The following is a 19,137-nucleotide window of genomic DNA, read 5'->3' on the forward strand; positions in this document are numbered from 1 at the left end:
GCATACGACATGTCTTTTAAACCCGGGATAATTCTGGTTGCTCTTCTTTGCACTCTTTCAAGAGCAGCAATATCCTTTTTGTAACAAGGTGACCAGAACTGAACACAATATTCTAGGTGAGGTCTAACTAATGCATTGTAGAGTTTTAACATTACTTCCCTTGATTTAAATTCAACACTTCTCACAGTATATCTGAGCATCTTGTTGGCGTTTTTTATAGCTTCCCCACATTGTCTAGATGAAGACATTTCTGAGTCAACATAATCTCCTAGGTCTTTTTTCATAGTTCCCTTCTTCAATTTCAGTATCTCCCATATGATATTTATAATGCACATTTTTATTGCCCTCATGCAATACTTTACACTTTTCTTTATTAAATTTCATTTGCCATGTGTCTGCCCAATTCTGAATGCTGTCTAGATCATTTTGAATGACCTTTGCTGCTTCAACAGTGTCTGCCACTCCTCCTATTTTTGTGTCGTCTGCAAATTTAACGAGTTTGCTTACTATACCAGAATCTAAATCATTAATGTAGATTAGGAATAGCAGAGGACCTAATACTGATCCCTGTGGTACACCACTGGTTACCTCACTCCATTTTGAGGTTTCTCCTCTAATCAGTACTTTCTGTTTTCTACCTGTTAACCACTCCCTAATCCATGTGCATGCATTTCCTTGAATCCCTACTGCGTTCAGTTTGAGAATTAATCTTTTATGCGGGACTTTGTCAAAAGCTTTCTGGAAATCTAAATAAACCATGTTGTATGCTTTGCATTTATCCATTTTCAATGTTGCATCCTCAAAAAGTCAAGTAGGTTAGTTAGACACAATCTACCTTTCCTAAAACCATGCGGACTGTCTCCCAGGATATTGTTACCATATAGGTAATTTTCCATTTTGGATCTTATTATAGTTTCCATAAGTTTACATATAATAGAAGTCAGGCTCATTGGTCTGTAGTTACCTGGTTCGGTTTTGTCTCCCTTTTTGTGGATCGGTATTACGTTTGCTATTTTCCAGTCTGTCGGTACAACCCCTGTGTCAAGAGACTGTTGCATGATCTTGGTTAGTGGTTTGTAAATAACTTATTTCATTTCTTTGAGTACTGTTGGGAGGATCTCATCTGGCCCAGGGGATTTGTTTATTTTAAGAGCTCCTAGTCCCTTTAACACTATGTTACAGAAAGCTTTCAGTGTGCATGACTTACTTACATTCTCAAGGTTAAACAATATTGGAAGTGCAATTGTTCCGACAGTAGATACTGTAGCCCTGTCCCCATCCTGAGGCTAGAAGATGGTGTCTGGTACAGCAGGCATGTCTGGTTACAATATCTATAGATACTGATATTATAATAATTGTGGTTCACAATGGCTGGGTTTACATGCACATAAACATTGACTGAAAATGCATGCAAATACATTGTGAAACCGCAAAAGGACGTCCTTTTGGCAGCACGACTTTAAGGGCAGGGTCAATCGCTTTCTCACGATAAAAATAGCTGTAAAAACCCATGTAAACCGGAGCAGGAATTGTGCTTGTGGCTCACGAGATTTCAGCAGTCAAGATCCCGTTTAACTGTCGGAATCTCACCTTATTCCTCAGCAAAGCCATGCCAAACCACACACACACATGCACGCACACAAACACACACACACACACACACACACGCACACACATATGAAAGAATGCAAAGACGCTGCAAATGTAAACCTCTCATATAGCCTATTAATGTTTGTATAAATGCATGTTGTTAAGCACAACTAACCAAACTTTTAGCCTTATTATTATAATAATACTAATAATTAGTAGTAGTAGTAGTTGTAGTAGTCGTAGTAGTCCTATTTAAGGCACGTTTGGGGACTGCACCAGTAGTCGTAGTCGTATTTTCTTTCTATAATTTTTTTAAGATGTCCCAGAAACAACAGAGCTCCACCTCTTCTTCCACCGCACATAACTGGAATGAATTGTTAGCATCAATTTGCATATTGTACAATAAGTAATGGATATAGTTAACAAAAAACATAAATGTACCATATTGCTTTAAATAAAGACTTTTGTTTGAATGTTTATAATATTACAAGACATCCACGTTTTCATTAAAATGTGTGTGTGCGTGTGTGTGTGTGTGTCTGTTAAGCGGATTCTACGCCAGGCACTTCTACCGCAGCTGCAGACCAGCAGTCACTGGCTTCTCGGAGCAGAAGCAGGGTATAGGGACCAGCAGATGTGTACAGGAACATTAGGATGCTCAGCCTGGCACTCCGCCTATAGAATTGCCAGTACATGAAGCTGCTCAGGAATCTTGTATGTATTTTTACATATCCCCATGTTCTCAATCTTATATTGCTATAGGCGTAAGGATCATACCGTTTTTTATTGTATTGTAGTGTAACCCCCCCCCCCGTGTTCCCATACTTCCACATACATTTATAGACTACTTTAATTAAATAAAATTTTTAGATGTTATGCATATCTATTTTTTAAGTAGTAAAACTTGTACTTAGTAGAAGTTTTATTTGATATACTTTTATGTGTGTGTGTGTATTGGAAAGGTAACGAGACACAAACAAGTAATGCGTGATCATTCAGAATGTGTGTGACAACAAGTTAATACCTTTCTCTTGTTAATTTTTTTACATCTTCATGGCAACTGTCCTCACGATATTCAGAGTCGTTCTTTTCCTAATTACTGAGTTTGCAAATAAATACAACCACAATCGCAAATGGAAATATGACATATTTGGACAAATAATCTACATTTCTGTATTAAAATGAAAATGCTGCACCATTCCCTTTCACACCATGCGAGTCAGTCAGTATTCTGAGCCTGCTTCTAATATATTATTCAGAACATAGTGGGGATATGAGAGTTCTGTACAAATAGCTTCCAGAGATAAAATGTGCAGGATTATTAATATTGCACATTTAAAATTAATTATACATTAGGTATATGTAACCATTAGTAAGTCATATATTATTACTAATGTTTAATATTTTTTATTAAAATGGCAATGAATGGCATGTTATATCATTTTTAAAGCTTCAGGTAATTTAAATATGTATGTCTAGCTAACTTTCTCAAATTGTGGCCAACATCTAAATATGCCTATGAATGAAATAATTTGGAATTTGTAGAAGGAGGTGGAAATAATGCAAGATAGATGCACTTTTTTTTTTTTTTTAGAATTCAACTGCTTTCCATGTTCAGTATTAATCATGGTCTTAAGAAGACCCTGTTTTAGAAGTCATGAGTCATAATCTGACCGGGTTACAAATTCAAGATGACTTAATCTTGCGTACAACTGCTGAAGATGGACGTTACATTGCCTGTCAGCGAAGGGGTCAGGAGAAGATTATATTGCCATGTAGCAGGAATTCAGGGATGACTGTGATGCTGATCAGTTACAGGAGGAGTGAAGGCAGTGTGCAGTGACAAGGTTAGTGTGGAGACAGAAATCCAACTAACTGAGCAGAACTTTCAGTGTCTGGAAGTGGGCTTGAAATGTTGATTGAGGTCGCGGGGTGAGTTTGGGATTCAAAGTTACTGTGTCTTTTGGTTATCGTGATTTCTTGGTTCTGCGGTTCATAAATACCGGTAAATAGATTAATTATTGAGTATTTGTCTAAAAGGGGTCAGAAAAGACTTGTGACTCCATGTCCTGGGTGAGTCACTCACCGCTGATAATTCTGAGGTTCGAGTTTAGGATTTTGTTGAACTGCACTGGATTGCACTGTTAAAGTGAATTTCTCATGCTGAAGAAACATGTGGATTTTATTTGTCCTAGAAATGCACACTCCAGTCTGAAGGAAATGATCTAGGCCAATAATTGGCACACAGACTAGTTTAATCTCTGTATACATACACTAATAGATGTTTCTTAAACAAATGAAAAATGAGAGTTATTAAAAATAAAAATAAATGATGGAAGAATCATTTTGGTCATCTGAATATTGCTAATGTTCTTTATTGCTAGTAATGTAATCCTGCACACTGTGTTAAATTTGGCTCTAATGAAACATGACAATGACATGAAGTTTACATTTCAATTAGTATTGCAGATGCTCTAAGTTTTTCAGAATGTTAATGTGCCGGCAGGGGCACTAGAACTGTGGGTGCGGCAGCACCCCTGGCTTTACATGGCTTCCAATATATACAGGGATTATAGTTTTGCTAAATGGCTTTGAGCACCACCACTTTAAAAATGGTTCCATTGCCACTATGCGCCGGCTTTAGCAGTGATTTTCATGCTGCTCTCTGCCTGTAACCAATTAATTTCCATTATGAATTCAGAATGAAAGGGTTTGGAAAAATAATATTGTAATTTGGTTTACAGATAATCACAAAGATATACTGTACACAACAATAAATTATATCATTGTCCCTAATGGACTGCTATTTGATATATAGTAAAATTAAATGTCAAGTGTCATTAAATATGGATTGATTTTGTTAAGGCAAAATGAGCTGCAGAGAAATTTGTGATTTATTTATATTTGGTTGTTTGTATGGCGAGAGGTAGAATTGGTATCTTTAAAGTAGTAGTGTTGTTTTTTTTTTTTTTTTTTTTTTTTTTTTTTATTTGCCATCACTTTCTATGGCTTGAGGCAGCGAAACAATAGCAAATAAAAAGTAATTTTGCCTCTAGTGTTCATTTCACAATTGTCACTGTTTCACTTAATAAATAGTTTCAGTTGATGCATGGGTAGGGTTTTATTTTTATTTTTATTTTTTTATTTCCAGCCCCAGGTAATTTCTGATTGATATAAAAAAATACACAAGCATTTTTCTTCAATGTTGTATTTAATAATCCTGCCGACCAGATTTGGAATTTAATAAACATTGTGACAAACCAACCCCAGCAAAACAACTACCTTTTGAATTATACAAAAATAATGTCTCTCCTTCTGCTTTTAATACAAACCGAGTGAACAGTGGAATTTAAGTTTTAAGTGGTTATAAGTGTTCATTACAGTCCATTTAAAAACTATGAACCTGGTTAAAATTGGTTACTGGTAATATTTCTCAGAATTGCGGCAGCAATAATGTAGTTAAACTGCATTTTAACAACACTAAAGTTTGAAGTGGGTTTACTGAATTTCCACTCAAGTACCTTCCAGTGTTAGCTAACATTGATTTAAGTGGAGTTGCTGGTTTCATTCCAGCATGGGTTTCCATTGATTTAATTAATTTAATTTCCTGCACAGTTCTGTAATACCTGACCTGTCAATAACAATGTAGTTAATTAAATATTTCAGGGTTTTTTAGTCCATAAAAGAGCAATGAACTGTTATGTTCTTTAATAATAATAATAATAATAATAATAATAATAATAATAACACTTATAAAGAACCCTTCATCATACATGATCCCAATGCACTTCACAATAAAACAACTTAATGATGGTACCTATCAAAATGCTTTACAATTGAATACTAATACAGTAATTTACTGGAGCACTCTTACATTGTACAACTTGAGATCCAATATTATTAAACAGGTTGTTCCCGGGGTATTAATAGTTTTTGGTTGTCACTCATTTCAGTTTGCAGCAGCCAAGGATGAAATGAGTTTCAACAAAAGTTAAAATTAGAAAGGTTCCTATCTGAGGTTGCTTTCAGCCAAATGGTCGACTCATTGCTGACTGACATCTGTACCTGCTAAGTACAGATGTCTTTGTTTCATGATTGATAATGTTTTTTTGTTTTTTTTTTACATCTTATTTATTGTGTTTTATGATGTTTGCTGTGGTGTTGTGAGCCTCTTGCCAGGTTGTTATTGTAAATGGGAATTTGTTCTCAATTGACTCATCTGGACAAATAAAGGTTTTGATCGATTGATTGATTGACATCATGGTGTTTTTTAGTTTTGACACAAAAATAGAACAGCTATCTCTGGTACAGTATGCCTGATTCTACTGTACTTTCAATCCTGCTAATCTCAACGAAACTTATATTAGAGATCCTCAATGTGTTTTTTTAAGTGAGTGTTGAAACACATGATATTGGTGACAAAATTACACTGACCTAGTTATTTCTAAACCTTTTCTGCTTCAACGGGTGTAACTGGTGTGTGTAGCCATTCCGGAACATGTCACTGACAGGGCTTCAGTCACAAAAGGCATCCTGACAGCTGCTCAGCCACTGTGTTCCTGTGCAGCTCATTGGAGATACACTCCTCTCCCCAACATTTGCCTTTTTATTCTTCAGTTACCTCTTCCTATCTACAGCATGTACAGGAAATCTCTCTTCCAATTATTATCTTATTATAATTTCTAGACTTTTCCTTATTGGTGCTTTGACTGTTTTCTTTTTTTTTTTTTTTACTGGTTTACAGATGCATATGTATAAATATTACCATTCTAACAGAACAAAAGCTTAATAGGATCCCTTAAATGTTAAGTAAATTTAAATTTCATACACTGTTGCAAAGAGGATTTTGTTTAGGTACAGTAGATGAGTAGAAAGATATGAAATTAGGTTAAGAAGCTAAAAGAGAAAGTGAAGAGTATTGTCAATTACCATAAAGTCCCATGTGTTATAATTAAAAATCACCTTGGCTGCAATTTGCATTATTCTTATGTATGTGAGCTAGCAGCCCACACATTGAAGGTTTCTTGAGTAGATGTTTCTTTATGATAGCATGTCACTCTTATATAACTTGAATGACTTGTTGGATTGATTTGAAAATGTGCATTTTGTACACTTTCATAATGATGTAGAAAGAAAACATGCTCAATTACAAGTTTTTATAACAAAGTGTTCTCTCAAAACACTGAAAACACATACCCACTGACCATTAATCTACAGTATGAGCATCATTATTTGCCACTCCACATTGCCTTTTTTGTTATGTTAGGCAAACAGCCTAACATAACAAAAAATTCTGCCCCCAAAACCAGTTTGATCCATAGTGTTCATAATTGTGTGTTCTGAGAGCAGCTGTCTGCAGAACACCTTCTACTAAATGTCAAATCGTGTGACTTTTTCTAATAGCAATGTAGGGCAGTGTAAATTTATAAAGAAAAAGCTTAATCAAACCTAACATTCATCAGTTCACTCTCCAATATGTGTTTTGTTATACATGAATAAATACTGTGCTTGCCAAATTAGTTTGGGTGCTTGTCATCTTCCCTTACCATGGGCTTTGTGTGGTTGAGTGAGCAGTATGGAAATATGCTAATTGACTCTCCACTTCATAGATTCAGCTGTCTAACATGAATTAACATGTTACCAAACGAACAGTACCCAGACCTTCACTTACACATGGAAGATACATGATAGTTTGAAGTAGGAAATGCAAAAATAATCGAGTGACGAATGACATATTACTATGAGTAATAAATGTCTTGACTAAAGCCTTATTTGGGGTTGTGAAATGTTAAAAAAGGAAGCATGTGTACAGTAGAAATGTGCAGAAACAAATTTCTCGTTCTGGTCATAAAAAGGTATTAGTTATCATTCTGACCTTCATACTCTGTACCTCAATCAAGGCCGTTTTTGATGAGCACTGAAAATTAATTGTGTCCATACCCATGGAAACAGCCCTGTTTAATTGAAGATGATACAGCAGAGAAACTTGGTTGGAAGTTGGAACTTTAACTGTTTCAGCAGTGAGACATTGTTGTTTTGATTTAGACTACGATTTCCTTGAGAACGAGTTTAGTCAAGAAATGCCTATCTGCCTGTGTATGACTTATCCATACAACATGTAGCCCTTTCATTTCATTAGTAATTGTAGGAAGCAACAGAGGATGTAAATTGACAGACTGAGCTGAAAGTTCTATCTAAAGATGGTTGCGAAGAGGCCATAAACAGGGTTCAAAATTAATCATCGTCGAAGCATTGTCTGTTGACAATAAAAGTAAAGATCAGCCAGGTAAAATAATCCATGAAACAGATCGCCCCTCGCTATACTGTGTATTCGGGTATATCGCCGTCGTAGAGTTGGCTCCCCATTTTTACTGTCTAACTGCACATGCCTTAGCTGCAATATACATAGGCACTTAGAATTACTGTTCGTTTTATTTCATAAAACACATATACAAAACAATTAAAAACAAAGCGTTAATATCGTACTGTTGTTATCATATACACACGCATTGCACAATAACACAAAGCAAATTAAATATCTACTTGCTGAAGCGGTTTTTATTTTAGCCAGCAAGGTGTTCACTTGTGGCAGCCCCTCTAGGAGATCAAAGGGTACGTATGTTGAAGTGAGCTCTTACCCAGGGTCAAGACACATTGGCTAGGAGTTTGGCAGTGTGGCTGTCTGGAACATTTATACTTAAATACAGAGTCAAAAAAAAAAAATGTTATTGTACTTGAAGAACTGTATTGAAGAACTGGTTAATATTCATCTCTGTCTGAAGACTGGTAACTGACAATATCTTAAAAAAAAAAATACTACTACTACTACTGATAATAATAATAAACTATAGTTTGGGGGGGCCAAATGTATACAGAAAAAGGCTGGTACCACAAAGTAGAGAATGAAAACAGATCCACAAGCCCCTTGTGTATTGGCAACAGTGTGGAGTAGTGGTTAGGGCTCTGGACTCTTGACCGGAGGGTCGGGGGTTCAATCCCAAGTGGGGGACACTGCTGCTGTACCCTTGAGCAAGGTACTTTACCTAGATTGCTCCAGTAAAAACCCAACTTTATAAATGGGTAATTGTATGTAAAAATAATGTGATATCTTGTAACAATTGTAAGTCGCCCTGAATAAGGGCGTCTGCTAAGAAATAAATAATAATAATATTATCCCCCTTACTGCAAGACTGTGTATTAATAAGATAGAGATTGGAGTGCTTAGAATAGAGTAGTTTTTGTACTCATTGGGACTCGCTCACAAATTATCCACTGCATCTAATGTGGGAAATACTGATGCCGGAGTGTTTACACTTGGGAGGCTGGATTGGTGCTAATTATAATATTGGGTTCCATGAGATCAATGCCATTGTCGTTTTAAAAATACATTTTCTCAACAGGTGGAGAGCGCAACTGTGGAGTACATGAGCTCATCTGTATTAGAAAAGGTAAGATGGCAGTTTTATTTTGATCCACAAGCCCCTCGTGTGCAATTTTTCCTGTGAGATATTTTGCAGCCTGGGTAGTAAAGCTTCATAATAGGTTTCCACTTACCTCATTAAATCCCAATGTGATTTATCGACCTATAGTTGTAAGAATGTATGTTGACTATTAAAGAACCAGCATTAAAGGAATCGGCCTGCATACACAATGGAGTTTGGTTTTGCCAGAATACATCATTTTAGATGCATGTCCATGCTAGTTTTTGATGTCACCTTTATTTGACAAAAAGGAGAGTACCCCAGGGATTTATGCCACCTTTGTGGCAATATTATTTATAATAATATATTTACTTTACACGGTGGCATTGCTTGGCTCGCAAACCTTCAATCCTTAGAAACTAGGGTAGTAACGTGGAGGCGCCTGTATGTTTCTATAGTTATTTCTAAAGAACCATGTAGTTGGAATTTAATTTGGTTAGATGTTCTTATTAACACAGGTGACCTGTCTTGTTTGTCATATGCATTGTATGTCGTACTTAATATTTCTACATCTCTAGAGAACCGCATGTCCAGTTGTGATGCAACTTGGTAACAACATTCATAAGCTAAAGTTATTAGAATTTTAAATAGTAATGGAACCTCTGAGAATAAGGCAGTCCTGCCTCCATTGAGTTTAAATGGCTGAAACTGCAGTACAATACTGGTTTTGCTTGTCTGTAGTAATTTATATGTGTATTAAATAAGCAGCTGTCAGTTTTGATTATCTTACTGCTGGTGGTTTTACTGAATGCTTTGCCTCTCAATTACACTTCAACGTTTGGTAATTCATGCGTGGTTAATTAAGGTTGCATGGTGGATTATATTTAATAAACCAGTTTTCCTAGCTGTGTCAGCGGATTGTATCAGTGTTATTAATCTTGTTTTTTTAAAATATTTGTTAAATAAAAAGCTCTGTATAACAAACTGATAGTGTGAAAGCCTAAAGGCACAGTGCTTATGCTGCTGCACTGTACACAGCCCTTCATTTGTAGCTAGATTAGTCACAGTGGCTGGAGGGTACAAGCTGTCTGGCTGTTAATATATTTTGGCTTCTCCCTTATTCCTTGTGTCAGGTAGTTTTGGATTATGTCTTTTTCTATTTCATTTACTAATAGTAACTCACTTTAAGTCTAGCTGGCAGGAAACACATTGTACACAGCACATTATAGAGACCGGGACACCTTTCATGACAAGCCACTTGATATGGTGTACACAGCGCAGTATATGTCAAAGAATTTTTTTTGTCAATTTATTCATGGTAAGTGGAGCAATTTGCATTTAGAATATGTATATCATGAGATCATGTAACACAATTACAGTAAATTACAATGCTCACACTGGAAAATATAGTGTGTATACTGTGACCTGTGAAGTTTTTCTTTTCCAGATCAACACAATTTTGTAGTATTATGAACCAACAATGCACTTTTCAGTATTAAAATATAGGATTCCAACATTGTCTTCTTATTCTTATGAACTGGGATATCATTTAAGACAATGAATTATAAAATATTATTATTATTGGTTTATTTAAAATAGCTTTAACCTCTTTAATTTCCTGTGCCATACTAGCAGGTAGTGGATTGTATACTGTACATAGGAATCTATGTGGGTTCAGCTGGGGTCCTGTTACATAAAACACAGGAAGCAAATGGAGAGGGGCAACTTACTGCACCATCAAAAAAGTGAAAGATTGTATGTATTTTTTAAACATCTGATATTCTGTGTGGATAGTTATTAACATACATAATTTTAGCTAGCTGTCTCTGATATCTTGTATTTTTGTATGAATGTTCTGTGTTCAGTTTGACTATGAACTCTACTGCACAAATGTATGTGTGCTGAATTACAATACATTTCAAGTACTCAAGTATTTTGCATGTTTCAAGACTGCAGTTCTCTGCACAGTACAGGTTTTCTCTTACTGAAGGATTCTTGGATGAAACTCCTCTGGGTAGAACCTTATTGGTAGACTGAAAAGAGATCCTATAGTTTAACAGTCTTTCTGTACAGTGTTTACAAGGCATACATAACCCAGAACTGCACAGAAAATAGAATGGTCCATCTCAGGAGAAATATATTTGTTTTGAGAAATATCAGGAAATTGCCCTGGTGTAATTAAACTGTAATATGTACTGTAGCTTTCATCCATGCTCCTCTCCTAGTTATAGTGCTAATAAAGCTGATGCCTCCTCCTTTTAAGCTCCATGAGGCTGGATGAGTCATTCTTTATTGTGTGTGTGTGCATGTTATAATTCCGAGCAGGTAAGATTGTTAAACTGATAGTCTGTTTCCTTGGCAACCCGAATCGCAGAGATCATACTGGCGTGGCAAGTGCATATGGAAGGCACCTAGTGACAAGACTGAAATATGTGCAGTGTGTAGTTGTCGAACCCCCCCCCCCCCACCCCCGCACCACCACCTCTCCGGCAAAAATGCCCCTTTTCAAGGACTGTTAATCAGTTATTCATCCAGGGTTTATTGTCCCCTGCCTCCTCATTCAGTGGTTTGTTTGTACTTTCACATGTGTCAGATCCAGGCATTGTTTATGCAGCCCAAGTAGCTCACTTCTATTTATTGTGTCAAAAAGAAGTCCCTGGGTCTTGTCTGCACATTCATCTAGTTTTCTTATGAAATATTTGCTGGGGTTTCTTGTGTTTATGGCTCTATGAACACTACACTACACTACACCACTCTTTCTTACATTTTCCAAAGCACTTGCCTTGTGATGCTCTAAATTAAAGAAAACACATACAGCACACAAACAAACCAACTGTGCTGTAACCTACACCTAAAACAACTAAATCAAGCAAATATATTTAGATATGAAGATTTATATGAATGTTAAAAAAGGATTTTTAAACAGCAGATTTGAGTGTCTGTTCTTATCAGGATTGTCTTGACATTGACAACGTTATTTTAAGGTTGAGTAACAGGGTGAAGGTACTGAAGCATGTCCGGCCTCCTGACTATAGGTAGCGCTGATGTCAGCTACAGGCTCCTCTCACATGGAGGATGGAGATAGCCTTTTAACGCCGTCATCTTTGTGAGGTCAGGTAAGGTAGATACAAGGAGGTACCTCTCTCTGGTCGGCCATGTTGGTAAGGACCCTTACTGGTAGTCTATGGGTCCAGGCTGATTGGAGAGGTGGAGCCTCTGAGTATGTAGGGACCTACCTTGCTTGGAGCCTCCGGTTGGCCTTTGAAGGAAGACAGGCAGTGAGACCAGGGCTACAGAAGGGAGTATTGTGTTTTTAACTTTTATCCTCAAGATTGTTTCCCTTTATACCTCACCACAGAGACTCATTCCTGGGGATACCAGTGAACTGAGAACAGAGGAACTAAGGACTGGAAACAAGGGGGACTTGAAAACCTGCCCTGAAAGGAAACTTTGGGGACATTAACCCTTTGGACTATGGCCTGTTTTGATTTATTTTGTTATTTTGTTCTATTTTCCTGTAAATAGTGTAAATAAACCGTGCCTTTGTTTCCTTGCAAAACATATCTGTCTTATTCTGTACCACCATTTACAGTAAGTTCTCTATAAGGCAGTAATCCTTAAAAACAAAGTAATCTCTAAATGGTCTTTTTGTTTTTTTTGTTATTCTCCAGGTAGAGGCAGCAGTGCAGATAACTAGATTCAGTGTGAGAAGAGCAGAGTCACAGTGCATGGCACAAGAGACAGTGCTAGGTAACCATTTAGAGATTTTTAATACAGTACTGTGTGTGTGTGTGAGTCACTAGAGTTGGTAGAAGGGTTAGGGGTGAAATCTCCTATGTAATTGGCTGAGGTTCTTCATTGGTACACCATAAAACTGTTTAATTATACAACAGGTATTTGCCACTATCATTGTATGAGTTGTTTCCGACCAGCTGAGCTGACAACACGCCGTGATTGAGTGGGGCGAAGATAAAGAGATCCAAAGCCAAAAGGTGTCAGGTATGATTGATACCCGTCGGCTCAATATTTCAGTATTTTTTGAGCCCCTGAAAGACTAATTAGTCTAGTGTGGGAGTGTGTTTTTATTTTGTTTGGCAGGGATGGGGTTAATTTCATCCCTGCGGAATACACCTGTGGAATGTGGCTAGGTCTTGGTTGCATGATTGATCATCAATCTCAGCCACATGGTATAAAAGCAGGAGAAATCCTTTGTTAGAGAGAGGTATTAGAGAGGTAAAGGCTGTGAGTAGCAGGGATGGGATAGCAGTTGCTCAAGTGCATTTCTTTGGTGGTGTAATTGCTTTGTTTGTTTTAAACCTTTTTTTTTTTTTTACTGCAGTCACCAGGGGGCGCTATCCAATTTCCTGACACTAGTGTGAAAGGATAGCATCACGGCCCAGGCTGGTTATTATTATTATTATTATTATTATTATTATTATTATTTATTTCTTAGCAGACGCTCTCATCCAGGGCGACTTACAATTGTTACAAGATATCACATTATGTTTACATACAATTATATTATTTTTTACATACAATTACCCATTTGTACAGTTGGGTTTTTACTGGAGCAATCTAGGTAAAGTACCTTGCTCAAGGGTACAGCAGCAGTGTCCTCCACCTGGGATTGAACCCACGACCCTCTAGTCAAGAGTCCCGAGACCTAACCACTACTTCACACTGCCGCCCTCTGGTTACCTGGTTACCCTCAGGAGTTTTTCAGTAGAAGAGCAAGAGCGCATATTTATTAATAAACAACAACAAAAAAGAGGTTTAAACAAACAAAACAATTACACCACCAAGGTGAGGAAAAAAAAATACAATGAGGTCTTTGGACACTTCTGTTTTTATTAACATGCACTAGTCTTTCTGTGTTTGGAAATGCATTAGGTAGATCACTAATAATATCAACTCTCGCAATTCTAATGTAATGTGTGCTAGAGATCCTTTGATTTATAATACATCCTGACACCCAGACTTCCTTCCTTCGGAAGCAAATTCAGAGGCAACGATTAATTTGTAAAACGTCTAGGCATCCATAAGTGCATTGCTTTTGAAGGGGAGCTCATTAGAAACTAGCAGCTGTTTGAAATCTGAACTGTACATGCCCTCTTGCCTTTACCACTTGAGAATGATGCTATCAAACGAAACTGAATCAGGATCTGAATTCTCCAGCATACAAACCACAAGAATCATGAAACATGAGCCATTTGTAGGCGGTGAGCAGTCTTGTAGTAAAAAAGCAAAAAAAGAATAAGGGTTGCTTACATTTGGCTACACACATTTAGGACATTGTCATATGTGCGTGAACATGGAATAAAAATTAAAAGAAAGCACCATTGGACTCCTCCAGAGGGAAGATACAAATGGTTAGACATGTATATTGAAGTAGTTAGAAATTAAATAATAACAGGCCTTCGAAGTAAAGGTAAACTAAATGTAACTCTGAATGAGGAAGCGCTAAAGGAATTACTAAAGGATGATAGCCTCATTATAAGACCAGCAGATAAAGGTTCTGGTGTGGTAATAATGAACAAAGATGATTATATAAAAGCAGTAGGGACTGAATTGCAAAATATAAATAAATATGAAGAAGTAAAAACTGATAACAATAACAGCATATATATATATATATATATATATATATTGTGACAAAGCACAACTCACTCGGGTTCGTGCCCCTTTAAAAATACGACCCAGAACAATGAAATGGAGTTTTAAGCGCTAGTGCGCTATTTTTAATAAACACAAAAGTAAACAAAAACACACAAAATACAAAAGCAAAATAAACACCTAGCTCCTCTTGGAGCACTAACTCAACTTCCAGGAACACCCTTCCTAACATGGGACAGCTAAGCTGTTTCCCCGTCCTTACAAAAACACACTGGTGTCACACCGCACTTACTTCTTCTCTGGCTACTCGGAGACAGAGCACCTCTCCTGCCTCCTTCTACTCAGCAGCCTAGAGCAGACTGACTGCTCTCCTTATAAACCCTGCACCTGGCTCTAATTTACAATCATAGCCAGGTGCAGGTGATAATTAACAATAAAACAATTAACAGAAAACATTCCGCACATGTTTTTACTGCAGAGAGGTTTTAACCCCCTCCCTGCTGTCTCACACATCCCCCCCCATGTCTTTTCAAGACACCGGCCATGCCACGGCCACCTCCCTCCACCCTTAAAAGACCACCCAGCCTCAAGTCCAGCAATGTCCATTGCCGCCCTCTTCCACGGGCGGGCTTGAGGATGGGTCGGTCCTTCCGGCGCTGCCAGGAAGGGACCGCAAACCGGCGACACGGGACCCCACCGGGCTAACAGGGCCGACCGAAGCGTAGGCCGGGGCACTGGAGGATGCCGCAGTGGACACAGGTCTTCCCCTGGGAACTGGCGCAGTGATGTCCGATCACCCAGGGGGAGCGAAGCAGCTAACAGGGGGAGCATCAGCGACGTCTGGCAGCAGCCCAGCGACGTCTGGGTGCTCGGGGAGAGCGGAGCAGGTAACCAGGGGCAGAGCTGTGGCCAGTGCTGCAGACTCCTGGGCTCCAGGTCCAGCACAGGGAGGTCCAGGAAGACCGGCAGGGTGTCCAGGAGCAAGGGGTGAGGGACTGGACGCAGCGGCGCCGAACTGGACTGTAGGGGTGGTGGTCGGGGCTGTGGTGGAGGTATGCTTTTCACCTCCTCCCCTCTGGGCTCCTCCCCTCTGGGCTCCGGAAGCGGCGGCTCCTCCCCTCTGGGCTCCGGAAGCGGCGGCTCCTCCCCTCTGGGCTCCGGAAGCGGTGGCTCCTCCCCTCTGGGCTCCGGAAGCGGCGGCTCCTCCCCTCTGGGCTCCGGAAGCGGCGGCTCCTCCCCTCTGGGCTCCGGAAGCGGCGGCTCCTCCTCTCTGGGCTCTGGAAGCGGCGGCTCCTCCCCTCTGGGCTCCGGAAGTGGCGGCTCCTCCCCTCTGGGCTCCGGAAGCGGCGGCTCCTCCCCTCTGGGCTCCGGAAGCGGCGGCTCCTCCTCTCTGGGCTCTGGAGCTGGAGTCAGCAGGGTACCTCTTGCTTGCTCCCACTTTTGGAGTAGCAGGTCTAGCTCTGTCGGCTCCGGATCCGGTAGCCCCCACTCCTGTCTCCACTTCTTTGTCTGCTCTTTCTGAGCAGCGGTGTTACGATTGATCATTACGATCAATTCTTTAAAATCCATTTTCTGGGTCGTAGGGGTGCCCACACACTCTGCCCGCATTCTCCACCAAATGTGACAAAGCACAACTCACTCGGGTTCGTGCCCCTTTAAAAATACGACCCAGAACAATGAAATGGAGTTTTAAGCGCTAGTGCGCTATTTTTAATAAACACAAAAGTAAACAAAAACACACAAAATACAAAAGCAAAATAAACACCTAGCTCCTCTTGGAGCACTAACTCAACTTCCAGGAACACCCTTCCTAACATGGGACAGCTAAGCTGTTTCCCCGTCCTTACAAAAACACACTGGTGTCACACCGCACTTACTTCTTCTCTGGCTACTCGGAGACAGAGCACCTCTCCTGCCTCCTTCTACTCAGCAGCCTAGAGCAGACTGACTGCTCTCCTTATAAACCCTGCACCTGGCTCTAATTTACAATCATAGCCAGGTGCAGGTGATAATTAACAATAAAACAATTAACAGAAAACATTCCGCACATGTTTTTACTGCAGAGAGGTTTTAACCCCCTCCCTGCTGTCTCACAATATATATATATATATATATATATATATATATGGTTTCACCACTCATGCATTACTGCCCAAAACCAACTTTAGAGATACTGTATTATTGTGTGATAAAATGCTCTGACTAATAAATTATTCTATTGTCTATATATATATATATATATATATATATATATATATATATATATATATATATATTTGGGGCTTCTGTTTTTCGGGTTTTATTAATTGTATTTGAGTTTTATATAAATTGTTTTTTTTTCGGGGCTTCTGTTTTTGATATACTGTATGAATTAGTGTTTTTGGTTACTTTCCAAAATGCTTGAGCGTCTTTTTTTTTCTGTCAAAATATGTATAGTAGTAACTCAACAGTACTTGCACACTTAAGTTGTACCTTCTTTCCTTTGCTGTCTATCACAATGAAATCCCTATGGTCACGGGCACATTCTTCTGGGGAGTTTGGTGTGTAGGCATTTTTGTACATTTCGCCACAATTCTGTATTCACAATTCTCCGTATCTTAACTGTAATGCAGCTTTAAATCCTGCTAACAAGCCTCCATCCTGATTGTAATCTCGTTTTAAATCTCGCAAGCGGAGTCTCCAATAGAAATGTAGGAATGTGCTGCAACTCAGTAGTTGGGGCGGGTTTAAAATATGCAGAACAAATCAATGATAGATGCAAGTCAGGAAGGTGGGACATTGCCCTGGACATATTATTTTTGTAGTAGGTTTTATTTTTAATGGAAAAAGGGTAAAATCGACATGAATTGATTAACCATTTCCACAGTTTTTCCGGTGTTTTCCAGTGTTTATTGGCTATCCACCGATTTCATTTTTTTGTATCGGGGGTGTTTTATCGGGTTTTTTCGGTTAAAACTGAAAATCAGAAGCCCTATATATATTTCATCCATGAATCCAACAACTGTGTGAGCAGGTGTTGGGTCTATACATGTGCTCTGTGTCTGCCTGTTCCTAGTTTTCTTACTTGTTGTGGCTCTGCAGCATTGCTCATGCTGAATCTCAATAAGCTGGGGAACGAACAAACCTATATTGTCATTGCCCCGGGCCACGCATTGCACTGTAGATTTGCACCAAAATCTTTGCTGTTGTGTATGTTGAGCTGAAAATAGGCCTTTTTTAATGGAGTTCATCTTAAAGACATACAGTGCTGTTCTAACAAAGCGAATACTTTCTGCCCTGTAGGGTACAGAGCACAGACAGAAGCACATAGAAACCGCAGGGCACACAGATAGAAACAGCAAGGTTGCAATGCCTTAGTAGCAAATTGTTACACTTCAGCTGCAGTTTTAACTACAGTTATTTTTATATGGCTGCTCGCAGTACCATTGGCAGTATGCAAGGCCAGTCGCCTACCTTGTCCGGATTTCTAAATGCTTAGTTATACCTAGCTATCTGTGAATTCTAGGAGTGAAGCATATGCAGTAGGTTTCTACCCTGCTAACTGTCCAGCGTTCATCCCCGTGGATCAATGAGAATGCAGAGCAATTTATGGCCAATTAATACTAACTTTGATACCAGAGGGTTGCTAAGAAACCTATTCAATTCCAATTGAAATGGTACAGACCTACAGCACTTCTGCACAGGAGTGTGCAAAAGCCCCTAGGCTTGCAATTTTAATTATTGTAATTTATATAATATCAGAAATAATAAACTGCATTTGCATGGTGCTGATATAATCATAATAGGCTGTACTGTACAGTTTAGAAGCAAAAGTGTTAAGTTTAGGGTTATGAAAGTGATGTGAAATTGCAATTTTAATATAATTTTTAAGGCATCTTTAAAGTACAGTTGTGGTGTTAATCTGCAGTAACAATGTGGGGGCAGCCCATTAAGTGGCACAGCTGATTTCAGTGGGATCCCACGCATTAATCAGCAAACTGCATGCCATATGAACCTGTTTGTATAACTGGCATAATACTTTCCAATATTCTGTGGTGGATGTGTCCAGAAGCATTATTTGTATCCTCTCCGAGCAGCATCATCCACATCACAGCAGATCCAATCACAGAGACAGCATTCTTGACAACCTGGTGCAGAGCCAGTTTAACCAGCCTGCATGGGGTTTGACACTGCTAACTAATAGCCAAGCAAAGGGGACAGAGCTGGTCCCTTAATGTGCAGTCAAGACAGGGATGTGCAGGATGTGTTATTTCCTGCAAGAACTTTTAGCTTTAGATTTGGGCTTGCTGCTGCTATTATTCCTGATAAGTACTATGACATTTTCTCTTGTTTGCAACAGTAGACTTTGATATAGCCTGTGTTTGGGGCTTGGTGGAGGTGTCTTTCAAGTCCTAAGGTAATTTATTGTATGTGATTCCTGGGTGAAGCTGTCTCAGTCTTGTCACAATAAGTACACTGACTGGAGGGTACTCATAGTGTGAAAAAAACAAAGTTTGCAGCACAGTCCCATAAC

At 38.9% G+C, this 19,137-nt stretch overlaps 1 protein-coding gene across 6 annotated transcripts in view; it reads left to right on the plus strand.

Moving 5' to 3' along the window:
* Positions 1 to 19,137, plus strand: part of LOC117410775 (synaptotagmin-14-like) — a 96,213-nt gene that overhangs the window by 13,161 nt on the left and 63,915 nt on the right. For 3 of the 6 annotated variants that reach the window (XM_034017569.3, XM_059025562.1, XM_059025564.1), the window contains 2 exons: positions 8,991 to 9,038; positions 12,683 to 12,761. The exons of 1 other annotated variant lie outside the window; for it this stretch is intronic. In XM_034017569.3, the coding sequence (XP_033873460.2) occupies positions 8,991 to 9,038; positions 12,683 to 12,761 (127 nt within the window). The remainder of the gene's footprint in view (positions 1 to 8,990; positions 9,039 to 12,682; positions 12,762 to 19,137) is intronic. 2 more of the 6 variants (XM_059025566.1, XM_034017572.3) reach the window with 1 other exon arrangement.

Source organism: Acipenser ruthenus, chromosome 6, assembly GCF_902713425.1.
Source record: "Acipenser ruthenus chromosome 6, fAciRut3.2 maternal haplotype, whole genome shotgun sequence".
NCBI lineage: Eukaryota > Metazoa > Chordata > Actinopteri > Acipenseriformes > Acipenseridae > Acipenser > Acipenser ruthenus.